This window comes from Clinocottus analis, unplaced genomic scaffold, assembly GCF_023055335.1.
Source record: "Clinocottus analis isolate CAN_PGR_092001 unplaced genomic scaffold, fCliAna1.0.p SCAF_4, whole genome shotgun sequence".
NCBI lineage: Eukaryota > Metazoa > Chordata > Actinopteri > Perciformes > Cottidae > Clinocottus > Clinocottus analis.
The window spans coordinates 11,478,567-11,496,617 of record NW_027176153.1 but is presented as its reverse complement, the minus strand read 5'-3'; the positions used below and the strand labels follow the sequence as shown (position 1 = coordinate 11,496,617).

The window sequence follows — 18,051 nt, the reverse complement described above, 5'->3', positions numbered from 1 at the left end:
TACCCCCGCCCTTGTGCTTTTCTCCCTCCTTCTCCCACTTTCTGTTCTGTCCTCCATTTTACCCATCTCCTCATACGTCCTCAGACATTCCTCACTTTTTCTCTTCTTTGCATTTTTCATTGTTCCGCTTTGAGCCTTCTTTTTGTATTTTGGGTAGTTTAATCATAATTTTTTATAGAGGTTAAAGGCCCCGGTTTACAAAATTGCAAATATTGGTGCCGGACACTGATGTTGAATTACCAAACTACAATTCCCTTTCTTCACCACTTTACTAGTAAGCAAAGTGAGATCTTGCTTCGTCAGGTATTTTATTTATTCTATTCATTCGGTGTATAAGTAAAAAAAATGTAAATCTATAAAATACGGTATTGTTAAGTAAAGTTTGTGTTGTGCCTGTAATGATTCATTTATATGGTGCTGGAATAAACAGGAGGAAACCAGAGCGGAGAGAGCTTCTTATTATCCTCTCGCTCTCATTTCACCCTCAACACCCTCTCATTTAGTTCTCTGTAATCACTCTCTCTCGGTGTTCCATGTTTTTCCGCTCCATCTTCTCTCACGTCCTCCCCCACCTCTGCTTATTTTCAATTTCTCAGCCTCCTCCCGGATCCCTCCCCTTCCATCTCACTCACTCCTCTCAAAGGGAAGACTCTCTCTCTCTCTCTCCTCTTCTCTCTTTGCTCTAAGCTTATGGCTAAACTTTTCTCAAGATTTTTTTCCTCCAACTTCCTCTCTAGCATCTGTCTGATCATGTTTCTTTCTTCACCCTGAGGGATGAGCCAGCAATCTCCCCTGCCCATAATGCTCCTGTCCAAGTGAGGACTGCCTTCTGCACTTCAAAGTACACACTTCAGCACTTCAAAGGCTGCAGTCTCTCTCATACTAAAACCAAGGCCAGATCAATTAAATCCTATTAATACCCAGCAGCCCCCTCGTCATTGAGGATGAGGTTCAATTTTGGGTACACACAGCGAGGTAAGAACTTCAGCTCAGTAAACTCTTTTGTCCCCGAGAGATCCTTTTTGAGGAGGCTCTGTGGATGAAAAGAAGGAAAATATCCTTAAGATGTGTAGAAATGCAGTTTTGGAAATATTGTAAAAGCTACATTACCAGGTTTATTTTCACGAACATATGAATTTTATCCTGACCTGTCACACAAGGAAAGGATTGCGGAGTTTTTGCAGATATGACCAAAAGAAACTGTCATTTTTTTAAAGCATATGCACCCACAACCACGCTGCCAAGCAAAAAGCGCATTGGCGCTCCCGTGCTATTTGCACATATTTAAATGAGGTAATAATCATACATTTGGGGAAATAGTGTCCCCTTTCTATGCAAATGAGCCTCAAACTGCCCCATTCACAAAGATCAGTGCTGATAGCCAGTTAGCGGTGACTGAAGAACATTTGTAAGGGCGGTTCACTCAAACTCATTTATTTCTGTGAGACAGGCTGCAAAGACATGTCATGAAAAATAAATGAATAAAGCTCCCCGACATGACAGCTTTTAAACTACATTGGAAAAATAAGGAAAAATTAAAGACGCTTGAAAAAGAAAGGTTTTTATATCAGCAAATAAACAAATAATGCCGTCCTTCTCCTTCTCATCTAACATCCTGTGCTCACAGTGTCTGCTTTCCTCGCTCTTGATTTCCTTTGGGAGGTTTGGATGGAAGTAGCACCTCTGCCTTCGGCTCTCACTCCTCACAACCGACAACGCATTTAGACTTCGCCACATGGATAATTGCAATCAGCTGCAAAATTTAGGGGCGTGATCGCTCCATAATATAATCACCACAATATCTTGCGTGAATCAGACCTTGAGATGGGGCAGATAACATTTGGCAAATGATTTATAGTGCCATTAGGGGCAGCAATCCATTATTTGTCAATTCGCCCCTTTGTTGGTTGCTGCGAATTTCCAGTGAGTCCTTTCACATCAAACATAGTAATTTGATTCATGTTTAAGTGTGGGTTGAAGAAGTGCAAGAAAAACATTATATTCAAGTCAATAAATCAGATTGAAGTTGTTTAATTGTTGTAATGACAAAGCGGTGGTTGAAGTCAGTGGACGTCATGTTCCCTGTTGACCAGCGCTGTAGTAGCCAGAGTACTTCTGTTCTGTTTTGCTACTGGCTAGCTGCCATCCTATTACTGCAGGAGTCAAAATCCTCTGATGCCTGAAGCCCATACACACACACACACACACACACACACACACACACACACACATGATGACACAAAATCTTGCGCTCGTATAAACTCCAAAGATTGTGTTGTTGCTCTCTGTTCTTGATTTGTGTGCGTGTGTGTGTACGTGTCTCCATGCGTCAGTCAGTCGCAGCCTGTTAAAATTAGCTCTCAAAACCAATTTGTGGGTCAAACTCTGAACAAACTGCGCCGTGCCTGTTGGTCTGGTTCCGTCTCTCAACCTCAGGGGCTTCCTCCTCAAAGCCGGCTCCTCACAGTCAGGTCGTCGGTTCAAATCCCGAGGTCTGTCTCAGTGAAACGCTCCTCCAAAGCTAATGCTGAAACTGCAATGAGCCAGGCACTTAACCTCTAACAACTGCAGTGGAGCTTTGGTGCAATTAGTTAAGTGTGTATTCTTCTTTTTACGGTTACATTATTTTTATCTATTTTTTATTTAAGAAGATGTGGCTTGCCACTGTCTTTGTCAAGGGCTGATTGGTGCTTCACTCTGACACACACACACAGACACACACACAGTACAGCATAAGACACGCAATAACACCATTACAGGTAAGGGAGGTAATGTCTGCAATTTCTCAAAACATGTGGCGAGCAAGCAGAACATCAATCTGCAGAAATGCAGTTTGGGATTATTTGTCAAGAAGGTTCTCTATTGAGAATAGGTGCACAAATAATAGCAAATCACTTCGCCAATTGTTTATCTGAGAATGTATTTCAAAGATTTTTGAACTTCTTGCATTGCTGCTCAAGTAAGACTATTTGTATTCAAGAATTTTAACGTATTGATGAGGAACCACACCCACAAATATCGACAACAGTACGCATGAAAGCCTAACGACACACATCCCTAACGGTTACATTTCAAATAAACCATTGTTGAACTGTTAAAATTTGACACAAAAATAATTTCCTGTGTATGAGTCTCACGCTTTTTGAACACATCTGCTCCTGGCTGCCGAGTCATAACTCAAACAGCCGCTAAAAGTCTTTTCCAGGTAAATATCAACATACAGTATGTTGGCTTTTTACAAATGTAAAACACCACTGTCTTTATTTCTCATGAGGACTCTCCCAAAACATTTTTTTTTTTTGCATTTCTACACATTTAGTACGCAAGATACGATTACTTACAGTCAATTTTGAGTTGTTGGAAAGAATCTTACATGAGAAGACTGACCATAAGTCACTGTTTCAGTGTGTCAGATAGTCTTCAATCAGTCTTTCTTGTGGACATCTGATCCATCGTTCAGCCTGTTCGTTACCATCGCAAGCTAATTGGCTTCATACCCAGACTATCTGCGTCTCTGTGGTCCAGCTATTTTGGGTACATGATGCAGACTCTAAGTGTCCCTTTGAAGGTTTAATCAGATTATAACGCTCACAGTCGGAGTTCGGGCCAACGTCAGAATTCATCATCACGGCAGCTGTGAATTCCCACCATACTGTATGCAAATGAGAGCCTCCTACACTGAGCGTCAGCAGAGGAAAGAAGTGGGCAGATCAACCTCATACAGAAAATAGGTAAAATGTGGGCAATAAAACATAATGTGTATACGCATCAACACAAACACACACATAGCCGGCCCCGTGCCCACTCCTCTCGCCTCTCACTGCACTGTTACGCCATTAAAGAGGCTCCATGCTCCCTCTCTCCTTTCTCTTTTCCGGCATCCTTTCTTCTTCTTCTTCTTCTTCTTCTTCTTCTTCTTCTTCTTCTTCTTCTTCTTCTTCTTCTTCTTCTTCTTCTCACCTCTAATTTAGATCTTACTTATTCTCTCCTTAAGTGGTTTTGCACTCCTACAATTCATCTCTTCCTATCTTTCATCCCCTAGCATCTCGCCTCCTCCTCCGCTATATTCCTCCCTTCTAATCTAATTTATTTCTCTATTTTTTTCTTTCTATCTTTTCATATAATTTTCTCCTTTCCTTTAGTCTACAAGCTTCATTTTTTCTTCCACTTCCTCCACTGCTGTTGTTGCTCTGATCTAGATTCTTCTACTCCTTTTACTTTAAGTTTCTCACTTTCTCTCTTTAATGCCTCAACTCTCCTCCTCCTCCTCCTCCTCTTCCTCCTCCTCTTTCTCCTCCTCCATCTCTCTTCCTCATTCTTCTGCCTTTCCAGCTTCTTAGTGCAAAAGATATTATACCATCCAGCTTAAATACAACCAGTGTGTGTGTGTGTGTGTGTGTGTGTGTGTGTGTGTGTGTGTGTGTGTGTGTGTGTGTGCGCGCGTATCAACAGAATTAGTGCCTTTAATTTCACCAATGTCACTTGTGCTTCTTACATTAAGATCCTGGCTGTTTCTCCCACAGGACATGTCTAGTATGTGTCTGCTTTGAGTGTGTGATTTATACATGCAAGTGTGTTGTTGCATTATGTCTCTGTGCACAGGCCAATATTTAATGTTACAGTATTTGAGACTCAAAATGGCTCCCTTTTCCAACATTTAATTCAAATCAAATCAACAGATGTTAAGGGGATCTTCTACTTAGTGAAAGTAACAATACATCATTGTTAACAATGCTTTACTTAAGGTATCACAAGTATTTTCAGAACAAAAGGCCCCTGTGACTGACACAATGTCATTGTATTATGAGATCGCTAATACCAATGTGTCAGTAGCATTGTGCTGCTGCCTTATTTCATTCACTTTATAAACTGCAGGTGAGTCCAGTGGTTCCCAACCTGAGGGTCTAGGCCCTTCACAGGCTCACAGATGAGTCTGACGGGTGGAGAGATGATAATTGGGGGTGGAAAGCAGAAAAGAGTAGAAAGCCAACGCGACCAGACATTTTAAAATGTATCTCAATGGACAAAAATAGAGAGGACACAACAAATCTGAAGCTGGAGACAATGGCAGGAGGAAAAATAATTTATGTGGGTGAGTTCCTCTGGAATCTGCTCTTCGTTGTCATGAAAAAGTGAGTTTCCTCCCGTACGGTGACTGATGCAACCTGTGCACTGAGCGCTGAAACCTGCCCCTAAAACTCCCTCGCTATCGTTTGGGTTCAAGACAGTTGATGTCAAAATAATTAGCTTTTAGTCAAGACGCCAAGAAGCAACCATGGGAAGATGGAGATAATAAATGATACCTGCAGAGGAAATAATTCATAATTCATGAAAACACTTAGTCTTCTCTCATTGAAGCACACTCAATGACCTAAATATTGTGTCCTGTTTGAAGATATCTTTTTAACTTTTAGTCTGTCACACAGACACACATGCACAAACACACAGGCACGCACACACACACACACACACACACACACACACACACACACACACACACACACACACACACACACACACAGCCCTCAACTCCAGGCAGCAATTATATTTCTCCCGAAAACATAGGTAAAAAATGTTATGATACTTGTAAGAAACCATCATCATTAGCTTTTTCTTCATCATCATCATCTGTCATCACACCTCTTCATGGCTCTTCGTCCGTCTCTTCTCTGCTCCCAAATCAAACCACTTACATGAGACTCAGCAGGGAGCCACATTGCTGAAGGCTAAGCTGAATTACTGTGTGTGTGTGTGTGTGTGTGTGTGTGTGTGTGTGTGTGTGTGTGTGTGTGTGTGTGTGTGTGTATGTGCACCCACTCACACGCTAGCATTGGTGTCACTCTCTTCCCCATTTCTCCTCTCCTCCGCCTAGTGGGCTCCTCCACTCCCCTTGTTCTCTTCCTCCTTCTGCTTGTCATCTTTCTCTCCTTCTGGTAAGCCTTTAGCTACACAGGCCTCCTCCATTTTACACCGACGTGAATCATGTGACTGTATGTGTGTGTGTGCATGTGTGTGTGTGTGCATGTGTGTGTGTGTGTGTGTGTGTGTGTGTGCATGCACATGCACACTTGTGTATTTGTGGTGCAGTAGAGTGCAGCCTAAAGTGGCAGCCAGTGCTAGGGAAGTGTGCGATCGAGCAGAACAATGGCATTCTGGGTAAAAATAGCTCTGTTGGAGGAAAAGAAAAAGGAGACGGAGGGTGACAGCGAGAGAGAAGAGGAGGAGGCTAAGAGCTGAGAGGAAAGGGAAAGATATAGGTTCAATGATCATGTAGTGAATAGAGAAAAGAAAGAAACTGCAGGTGCAAATGTGTGAAACACACATATAAAAGGATGAAAAAGAGTCACACGAGAAAGAAAGTGAAACTGAGAGAAGCAGCGAAGCCTAGGCAAAAGAGAAGTGTTCTCGTCCGTATTTTAAATGGAGGACTATGGCTTGGTGCAGTTGCCATGGAGTCTAATCAGATTATAATTGGCATATGGATGACTTGGGCTTTTAAAAAAAAACATTGCTTTCATAAAAAAGAGACGGTGTTGAAAAATAGCAAACAAAACAAAGAGAGAGAGTCAAAATACAATAGACAAAAAAAAAGAGTGTGAAAGGCCCACGTTATGACAGAAAGAGAGAAAGAAAGAGAGTGAGTCTGAATGCGGCTCAAGAACTAATGGAGTATTTTAGTGAACGTTATTGACAGGAGAAGAAAAGGCCAGAATGTTTGTGCTATGTAGGTTAAGTGGAGCAGCGATTCTGATGGACAACAGACACACACATGTGATGTACTGGCTGGAAAAAGAGGAATGAGTTCACTTGAGGGTCTAAAATGATTCAACAGTCTCAGAGGCTACGACTGTACATGGGATAGTTAATAAAGGAGTAGTTGCAAAGGGTGATGCATCATCAGGGAAGGACTCATTGTGCCATTGGCTATGTGATTGAATACGGCACAGTACACACAAACACACACGCATGCACACAATGTGCTCATACAACGTGCTGCTTCTTTGGAAGTACTGTAGCTGCACAGAGTTATACACAACGGGTCCACATCTTACAGTAGCATCTTAACGTGTTGAAACATTAAGTCGATTCATTTATTAATTGACAAAAAACTAATTGACAGCTTTTTGGATAATTGCAGAAAAGGAAACATGCCAGACATTCATTGCTTCCAGCTTTTTAAATGTGAATTACTTTTTTATATCGTGCTCACAACGCCAAGAACAATCAAATGAAGTCTAGTCTGCAGATAATATCGCACAAATGGTTTGACCCTTTGATCAGTATTTTCAAAGCGGCTGTTTACATTTTTTGATGCTGGTACACATTTGGAATAAAACGTTCAAAGGAATGTGTGGTTTTAGCAGTGGCTTTTAAGAAAGAAGCAGAAAATAGACTAGTGTGTTGAAGTAAAATGAAACATGTTTCTGGGGAGAAGCTTTTAGCTTTGTATTCATTTAATCACAGTCAAATAATTGAGAAAGAAACACCTGCATTATTGATTTGTATCACTTGTGTCCTTCCTCATTCAAATTCCCCTCTTCCTCCCGTCTATTTTGAACCGCAGCTTTAACTTTAAAAGATGAATGGAAAAGGCAATGAGAGAACATCTTTCTGTCATTAAAACGCTGTGCAGTCTTGGAATGAGGCCGCGATAGAGAAAGGTGTAAAACCAAGTTCATATAGTTTTACATGCAGATGTTTCAATAAACTATTACTGCCTTGGTGGTATGTAATGGTGGCCATAAGTACTCCTGCATGACACTTAATAACTAAAGTCTCAAAGGGATTCAGAGAAAGAGAGAGATGCAGAGGGGTACATAGAAACGATCAAGTGTGGAGAGGAGGGAGTTAGAGAGAGTTTTGTGGAGAGAGGATTTGATGAGTGGGAGGAAAAGAACAGAGATGGGAGATAAGTGCTCAGTGGGGAGGGCTGCATCTGTCAGTTATTTATTGCATGAGTGATATGGCCGATCTTTGGTCCAACTTCAGTTTCTCTCCTGGATCGACTGAATAGAGAGGGAAGGTACACAAAAGGTGTGCACGGGAGAGATACTGCACAAATAATGATACATATTACATATCAGATCAACAAAATAGATGAATATATGTGTTTTGGGTTTTTAAAGAAAAGTTCATTGAAACTGTTTTCCTGTCACAGTGTTGGTGAAGTCATTCCTGAGGCTTCTGTCCTTCACAGAGATCACCAGCCAAAGTCTTAATGTAACCTTTTTCTACAAAGACCGATTGAACAATGAGTTCACACCAGGAAACAGAGACAAGTTAGCGTAAAGCAAAATATTGGTTATGTTCAGTACGTGTGTGTGTGTGTGTGTGTATGTGTGTGTGTGTGTGTGTGTGTGTGTGTGTGTGTGTGTGTGTGTGTGTGTGGGCGAGCATCGCAGTCAAATTTTTCATCAGGCAGCTTCACAGTGGATCCGATGCGATGGAAATAGGGTGTAACTGTCAGTGGGACTTTTAGAAACGTACGTCAGCTTAACTTAGCCTGCTGCCGTTGTGACAGCTCGGTCTGGAAAAACGATTTCCAAAGTGTCAATAGAGTTTGTGTGTGTGCGTGTGTGTGTGTGTGTGTGTGTGTGTGTGTCTCTGCAGTCTACTGTTTAAGTGGTATCGGCATATACCGGAATATTAATCAGTGTATTAATCCGTCAATCTTACATGAGAAGTAGAATGACAACACTTCATTTTAGTAGAGAAGTAGTTGATGAAAGACAGGGGGTTAAATGGCATTTAAGTCGCACACACACTCACATTTACACACCCACCTGGGAGTGTTTCAGTCTTTTCTTTTTGCTGTTGAGTGGCAACCTGTTGATTTTCTCACGGTTCGTTCAAGACAGCAAAGCGTTATTCAAACTCACGTACCTTTTTTTATGCAACATACACAATTTTGCGATTGAACCCATAGTGTTGATGCTTTGCAAATTTTCAAAGCGCCACCGATGAGCTAGATGTCTTTAAATATGCTTTTATTTGACATATTACAGACATAATATGATATGAAAAACAAGCTTGTTGTCACTAACTGTGTCTGGGTTTGGTCTTCTCTGTGTTTCAGAAGAAGGAGTGGTTATGTCTCAACTGCCAGACCCAGCGGCTAATGTCCGGAGGCGGCCTCGACGAGCCTCCACTTCCTGCTCCTCATCCGTCTCCCAAGCACCAGCCAATGGGATCGCCCCGTCACCAGGCGCCAGCCAGTCAGCAAAGCCCTCTCCACAAACCCACCAATCAGCAGGGACCCAGGCCGGCCCAGCCCCAGACGCAGAAAGCGCAGACGGGACCTGGTGGTAGTGGACAGTTTGCACCCAATGCTGCCAAACAACAACTCGACTCCAAGACCACGGCACCGGCTACGGCACCAGTATCGACCGCAGAGATCCAGAAACAGCCAAAACCCACAGAGGAGAAACCCAAAACCGAGCCTGAGAACCAAACTGCTAAAGACACCAAATCCTCCCAGAGGAAAGGAGAGCAGATCACACCCATCAAGGAAATCAAGAAGTCCAGGCACTATGATGTGAGTCTGATTTCTCTTTGTAACATTGCTTTAGTCCGGTATACTACTCTGTATGTTAAGCTATGGGAAAGGACCAAAAGTTAATACAACAGTCAAAATGGTAATACGGCTTGATAAAAGTGAACCAAATGAATAATCATTCTGCGGGAACCATAGTGCAACATACAGGCCTATGTACCAAAAATGGCTTTTGTTGCGTGACCTTTGTAACCTCTAAGAGCATGTATGCAGGCTAAGTTACGTGATGCATGGCTGTTTCAGCATTTTCACATTTAGTACAGCACAAGATGCTTAGCTGAAGCTGGTGAGACAGAGGCTGGGTCAGCTTGATTGTTTCACTTTCATTCAGCCTGACATTGTGTTTTGCTTTGCCACAACTAAGCAGTGTGAGTGTTGTAACTTCTCTGTTACACTGATGCCATTTGTAGTTGACACAGACGCCGAGCTTCCAGTTGCTAGGAGTAGCTTAATGTGTTGATTTAATAGTTATAGTCATAGTTGTTAAGTCGACTTACAGCAACTTGAACAGCCGTTACTCTCATCCATGCTTCTTGCCATATTTCTGTTGCTATTTTTCATTAATGTAGCGAAGTGGCTTCCTACGACATTCCCCATTTTTAATTCCACTCAACTCTGACTGGTCAGTTGTTTCTCCAACCAGTGGAAACAGCCATCGATGACCAGTTAGAATTGCTGAAATCAGAGATCTGGTCTAAAGTTCAGAGGTCTAAAACTAGGCTAAGGCTAAGCAGGAGGGGAGAGGAACTGCAGGTCTCTAAAAAAAATACAGACCTAGCACTTCAAAACAAGACACACCACCAGACTAAACTCTTGGTTGATTTCAGTATAACAGTCCACTTGACAGACATTGCTGTCCTCAGCAGAGTCAGACCCAGGATTTAGACAAAAGTGATGCATGTGATAAATGAACCATGTGACCAGTGGACTTCAGGAGTGTTTGTTGTCTGACACCTGGGAAATGTATATTAAGTGTTTACACCATGGATCCTGCCAACGACCAGCTGCCTGTTGCCACATTAGATTTCCGCCAACGTTGTCTTCAAGGTTTTGACTGCTGTGTTTAGAATCCAGATGTAAGTAATTTAATGAAGGTGGCATCTTGAGGTCATTTGTGCTACTGTGAATATAGTTCATATGACATATTTGAAATGACTTGTGCTCACAGATGAGCACCTGTCATCATAAAGGTCACGTTAAACAAATCTGTGAGATTACATTAGTTTGGCATTAAGTGGGACAAATAACGCTGTTTCCCCCAACACAGTGAGTAAATGCACCACCAAGCCAAACTTGTCATGATAACTCTTTATAATAGTTCTTGCTGGACTTCGTTTTAACAAAAAATGCAGTAATTAAGAAAGTACCAGCCTTTTTGTATGTTTTTAACACCAATCTCTCATTATTTTCTAGTGAATATTTTAGATCTTTACCTGCATATTTCTGAGAAGCTGCATGCTGATATAACATTATTACAATTGTTTAACTGGTCATGGATCCATAGCATACTCAAAACTAAAGTTGTTGTCTTCTTAAGTTGAAATGCAAGGCTAAACACAGTTGCAATACAATCTGCCCACATGACTTTGTTTGTTTCCTTTATTTACGGTTCCATTTACTCAGTTTTTTTTAATTAAAAGATACCATTAATATTTAACGGTGACAAGTGGGATGCCTCAAAGTTTGTAGTGGCATGGAGAGCTTTCATGTGTTATCAATGGAAAAGGATGCTTTGGAGTTTAATTGCATCCCTATTTTAAGAAACACATTTCCAGATGTATTGTGTTTGCCTAGTCCATTTTATTGCCATGTCTAAGTTCTTCTCTGACAAAAGAACATATTTGCTCCCCTGTTTTTGTATTTCTCTGTAGAAATTATGGCTTCCATTTTCAATAAGAGTGGACTCTTGAACTTGGTTAAAGATTCTCTTTTTTCTTGCACTTTTTGAACAAAATGTCTCTATGTTAAAAACATATACAGTTTGGCGACCATACAACAAAACACCGTCACCCTTTATTATACATAACCTGTGCAAAACACAAAACCAAATACTGTTATGTTATCATCCTACTTAAGATTTGATTAAATTAAAATTGTAAGTTGAACCAATTACTTTCTCTGATGGTGTTGGATGTCCACGGCTGTTTGGAAAGCATGTCATTGATTCCCTCCTCACAGAAGGCTGACGCTGGAAGGGGTCATGAGAATGAAAGAGAAACACAGAGGGAGTTAAATAATACCTTTTCTTACTTAGCTATTGCTCCTGCAGAAATATTTATAAAGATTGGCTGCTGTGGGCATTTTCAAGGCAGAGCAGACCTTCGTCAGCTGCTAGGAATTTAAAGTGCAGAGAACTTAAATTGAAGTCTCCTCTGAAGTATTGTAACCATCTTAAAGGATTTTATAGAAAACATTTCCATAGTTGTTGTTTTTTTTATCTACTTTGTATTCTGTCCGCCATCTGATTTTCATTCACCAGGTTAGTCCCTTTGAGATTATGGCAGAGCCACTGATGAATTAATTTTTGTTTACTTCACAATCGCTCATCATCACAAAACTGAAATGTTCTCACTTCTAAAATATACATTTTGAATAAACTCTTTCCATTAATGGCTCAAAATATTTTGCAAACCTATTAACTATAAGCCCCTTAATGATAACTGAACAATTATGTGATTTGTCTTAATGCTATCATTTATTATACTATTGGAGATTCACTTCTTAATAAAATCAGACCATAGTCTGAATGTGTTCAATGGGTTTTATTGTTGCATAATACTGTATGAATGACTTATTTGAATTACAACTGCATTGTTGGGAAATTTAGTATGGTAATTAGGAAGGTCAAATCTTTGCCATCTGTACATTAATTACATTTAACTTTTCAGTACAAATAGTTTACTTGTATAATTCTGCATCCATGGTTAAATGAAATAACAACATATTCTCTCATATCTTATCTAGCAATGTGCTTATCAATGATCAAAACATTCTCACACTTTGCCAAAAATGATTACTTGAATTAAAAATCGTAGTATCCCCAACTCTAATTCTTTTTTTTTCTTTCTCTCTTTAGGATACAAAAAACAACAGCACCCACGATTTGTCACGCAGCCCTCAAAGCCTCAGTGACACCGGCTACTCCTCTGATGGCATCTCCAGCTCTCACAGTGAAATTACAGGTCTAATCCAAGAAGAGGAGATGAAACTGAGTGAGAGGGGGATCAGTGGGCGAGGTTCCCCACCAAGCCCTTCTGAAATCACCAAGCTGGAAAGCTCCATGAGGCCTTTGCTGGAGAAGAGTCTTTCTGAAGACAAGGGCGACAGAAGGGGGAGGAAGCACCGAGACAGAGACCTGGATGACAGAGGAAAGCAGCGCCCACGCTCCTTATCAATCCCACCAGATTCATACGACTCTGATGAGGAACTAGAAGATATAATTGAGGAAGAAGAAGATGGAGGGGACTGGGAGGGTAAACGGAAGGAAGGGAAGGAGGAGAAGAAAGAGAAGAAAAAGAAGGAAAAAGAGGCTGAGCCCACAGAGATGACAGATGAGGAGTTCATGAGGAGACAAATCTTGGAGATGAGCGCTGATGAAGATAATGAGGAAGAGGAAGATATGGAGGAAGAAGATGAGGAAGACGAAGGATATGGCTACCAGAAACCTAAGAAAAACCACCACAAACACATGATCTCTGACTCAGGGAAAGAAAAAAGACGTCTTCAGCACCACTCCAGCAGTTTTGAGGAGGAAACTAAGAGCTCTACCGATGTTTATAAAGGCTCATTGGAGGAGGGTGAGGAAGATGTCATGGCATCACAAGGAGGCTTGAGGCGCTTCAAAACCATTGAGCTCAATAACACCAGTAGCTTTAGCCGAGACATGGAGTTGGGAAATGAAAATGACTTAAACCTTGATCGGGAACCAGAGCTAGAGATGGAGAGCCTGACAGGATCCCCCGAAGAACGTTCTCGAGGTGACTACTCATCCACTCTGCCAGCCACTTCATCCTCATATGGCTCAGGCCAGTCACCTACTTCCATCTCATCAATGGAGGAGGATAGTGACAGTAGCCCCAGCAGGAGGCAAAAGCTGGAAGAGGCTAAGCAACAGAGGAAAGCACGCCACCGCTCCCATGGCCCTCTCCTTCCCACCATTGAAGATTCTTCAGAAGAGGATGAGCTGAGAGAGGAAGAAGAACTTTTGAGAGAGCAAGAGAAGATGAGAGAGGTGGAACAACACAGAATAAGGAGCACAGCACGAAAGACCAAGAGGGATAAGGAGGAGCTGAGGGCTCAGCGGCGCAGAGAGAGGTCCAAGACACCACCTAGCAATCTCTCACCCATTGAAGATGCTTCTCCAACAGAAGAGCTGAGACAAGCTGCAGAAATGGAAGAGCTCCATCGTTCTTCTGCTTCCGAATATTCCCCTCAGAGTCTGGACTCAGAGGCTGAGGGATACGAGTCCAAACTTTACAAGTCAGGCAGTGAATACAACCTGCCTACTTTTATGTCTCTCTACTCGCCAATAGAGAAATCATCAACTACAACAACAACAACAGCGTCATCTTCAACTTCCAAACCACTGAAGAGTGCTGAGGAGGTTTATGAGGAGATGATGAGGAAGGCAGAGATGCTCCAGAAACAACAACAGCAACAGCAACAACATGGAAGACATGGGCAGTACTACAAGGAGGATGTTAATGGACAAAGTTATGATGAAGAAGATGAATATGAACAAGATCAAGCAGGATATGATAATGAGGCAGCAGAAACCGAAACAGATATTTACGAGGAGATCCGACAAACATCTCAGAACATCACCAAGATGCAGCAGGCCACTGATGAGCAAGTAGAGGTTGAGAGCTCCTACTCAGACAAACAGCTCCTAGACACAGGCTCCGCCTTTGCTAAGCTACTAGAGCAGAGCAATGCTCTACTCACTCCCGGGACAAGCCCCACTCAGATCTCAGCTCCTGTCTCCTTTGCTGAGACTGGGGGACGGATTCCTGATGTCAGAGTAACACAGCACTTCTCTGCAAAAGATGGACACAAAGACAAGATCAAAAGCCAAGCGGGAAAGAACGGAATCACTCCCACAGTGGCTGCCACCACTATCGCAGCTTATGGAGTGTATGCCAGAGATGCAGTAACTATTTCTCAGACTAGTTCAAGCCACACAATGACTACTACTCAGTCTGGTATATATGGCCGGCACACGTCAAGCCCTGCCACATCCTCAACTACAGTCTCAAGTGTATGCAGCAAGATTGCAGAGATTACCCAAGCCTACAGTCAAAGAGAAGTGATCACCAGGAGGGTAGGAGAAACCAGAGATGTGCGAGACAGTTCAACATCGTCCACTGAGAGAATTATTGAGCCACGCTCTCCAAAGTATACTACTTATTACAGGAGCACCAGCCCTCCTCTTTCTCCGTCACCACCACCACCACAGAGTCCTACCCGTTCACCTTCCAGAAGGAGTACGGCTGAGTTCTCCACACAAACTTTCAGTTCAGCATTGCGGATGTCAGAGACAGCTACCTCTGGACCTACATCTCCAGTGACAGCGCAGGGAACGCAAACATCGCATCGAACAGTTTCTCCACGGCTTTATCGTCAGCAGTCTTCCCAGGATGTCCCGTATTCCCCACCTCGAAGCCCAGCAAGGCCAATGACAGTTAACACTGCCACTTCTCCTCTGTCATCACCTACCCGATTTAGCCGCCAATCAACATTTGAGAATTACTCTCCATGTGGCAGCCCTCCAGACACGCCACCTTACCAACATTCTCCTACACGTAGCTTCTACCAAACACAAAGAGTGGAGAAAGTAAATGTGGGAACAAGTATGGTCACCACAGCCTGTACTTATACCAGGGGCTCCATGTCTATGGACAACATCTCCCTATGTCGAATATCTACAGTTCCAGGTACTTCTAGAGTAGAGCAGGGCCATATGATTCAAGGCGGAAGTGTTGTGGACCTCAGAACGTTAAACCATCAAACTCCTATTATCATGACTGACCAGGGTATGGATCTCACTTCCTTGGCTACTGAAAGCAGGAAATACCATGGTGGATCAGAGGGTAGCAGACATTCAACAATTGTACAGCCATTGATTATGAACCTGAACACCCAGGAGATCATCACACCAACCACTGTGAGTGTCACAGTGGCTGCTTCCATGTTCATGACCCAGCCCAGACAGCCAACAATTTATGGTGATCCCCATCAAAACCAAGTGGATTTAGGTCAGGGCATGGGTTCTGCTGTGTGTCTTTCTCAAAACAAACCACCATCTTCAGCTGACCCAGCAATACCAAAAATTGATGCCAAACTAGAAGACCTCAGTATTCAACAGAGAGAGCTACAAATACAACAAGAGAAGCTGCAGAAGCAACAACAACTCCTTGAACACCAGTTGCAGCAGCACCATCAGATGCAACATCATCAACAACAGGCATCTGCTTTGGCCAGGTACAGCCTTCATGGCCAGATCTTACCTTTACTGAAAAAAGACCTGCTAGTCAGTCAGACTAGTGCTGCCTCAGCTGTGGTCAGTGCTGTATCACCAGTCATTAACCCTGAGCTGTATGGCACTGGTCCCATTGAGCTGAAAGGGAAGCCCAGTCCTCCTGGTTTGATATTGGGAAGTAAATCACCACACAGCATGGTAGTACAGATGGACGGAGCGCCAGAGCAGGCCAGGGCAATGACTCAGCTAGTTAAGGTAGAAGTAGGACAGGATGCTATGGACCTGACAGGAGGCCAAATTAAACCTGAAAACCAACCAGCTTGTTGTGATGTTGTTTACCAACTTCCATTTGGTGGAAGCTGTATCGGTGGTGAGAAAGAGGGCATAAGGCCTCCATCTGCCCCACCTCTAACCTATGAGTCTGACCAAGAAAGACTTCCTGAAGGGTATCATGAATATTCAATGGATGACCGTAAGGCCTACACATTACCTTTCCCTGGTAGGCTCCAGCCTTCAATGTCTGATACAAACCTAGCTGAAGCTGAGCTACAGTCCTACCATTCAAAACTAGAACCACACATCCAAGACACAGGAGAACTAGCCATTGATCTAACCGAAATGAAACAGGGTTACGGAGGATTTATTGGGATGCAGTATGGCTCCTATACAGATTTACGACATGGAGGAGACGTCACAGCCCAAACCCTGCCTATAAGGAGATATAATTCCTTGTCCAACATAAGTTCAGACTATGGCTACTCTGCTCGCGACCTTGCTGGCTTCCAAGAAGCTAACTTGGCTCAGTACAGTGCTACAACTGCCCGGGAGATTAGCCGGATGTGTGCAGCTCTCAATTCCATAGATCGATATGCAAGCAACCCAGACTTGATGCAATTTGGTAATTTGGGGAGAGGAACTGGACCTGGGGCTTCAAGACTTGCAGGTCTCGGCATGAGACAAAACCTCCTTTTTGGACTAGATGGGAAGCCAATCTCCCACAGTCAAGCGCTAACCAACCTTATCAATGCCAGGCAGGCCAGTCTCAGAGCAATGTACCCTGCTGCTATTAGGTCCGCTGATGGGATGATCTACTCCACCATTCAGACTCCCATTGCTTCTACAGTTCCCATTACAACACAGCCTGCCTCTGTTCTTCGCCCAATACCAAGAGGGGTGTACAGGCCATACCCTTCTGCCAATATGACACCTGTGCCCCTATCCAGTCTTAGCAGAATACCAATGAGCCCAAGAATACCCTTAACTGGACAAGCTCCAGTCCGTTACCCAGCACCAGGCCTTCTCCAAACAACGTCAACTACTGCAACTTCAGCTGGTGCAGTGACTGGTGCCCCAGTGTCTGTTTCCATTACAAGTACTAGTTCTACAGTCCAGGATGAACCAGTATACCTTGGTAAAAGTCCATCCTCATCAGCGGAGGTACAAGGAACAGTTGTCATACCAATGGAGCCACAGCAGCAGCCAATAAACCTGTCCCAGGCCCACCTGAACAGTCAACAACAACAACAACAACAACAACAGCAACAAGTGACATCTGCTCAGCAGCCACAACAGCCTCCTGCAGCAGCTCATGCCTACCCATACTCAACTCCTTTACAAACTCATGGCTACACCCAACCACCAGTCGGCCCTTCTGTCCCCACTAGTGGCTTACCCATTTCAGGGGGTCTTCCTCCCTTCCCCCCACCAGGTGCCATACACAAGGAGGGTGAAACCGAGGCAGAGAGGCTCCATCGGCAGCAGGAGCAGCTTCTGCAGATGGAGAGGGAGCGCGTTGAGCTGGAGAAACTCCGGCAACTGCGCCTGCAGGAGGAGCTGGAACGAGAAAGGATAGAGCTGAAGCTGCACAGGGATAAGGAGCAGATGCTTGTGCAGAGAGAGTTACATGAGCTGCAGAACATCAAGGAACAGGTAGAGGGAGAAACAGGAGGCAGAAGGGAGAGTTTGATGTCTTGTTTGATGTTTTGTGATTGTTGGTTTTGTTATGGATATTGGTTTGTGT

General features: G+C 43.2%; 1 protein-coding gene across 6 annotated transcripts in view; it reads left to right on the top strand.

Moving 5' to 3' along the window:
• The window catches only part of bsna (bassoon presynaptic cytomatrix protein a), a 135,631-nt gene that overhangs the window by 85,669 nt on the left and 31,911 nt on the right, over positions 1 to 18,051 (top strand). For all 6 annotated transcript variants that reach the window (XM_068597412.1, XM_068597413.1, XM_068597410.1 and 3 more), the window contains 2 exons: positions 9,077 to 9,535; positions 12,630 to 17,960. In XM_068597412.1, coding sequence (XP_068453513.1) covers positions 9,077 to 9,535; positions 12,630 to 17,960 — 5,790 coding nt within the window. The remainder of the gene's footprint in view (positions 1 to 9,076; positions 9,536 to 12,629; positions 17,961 to 18,051) is intronic.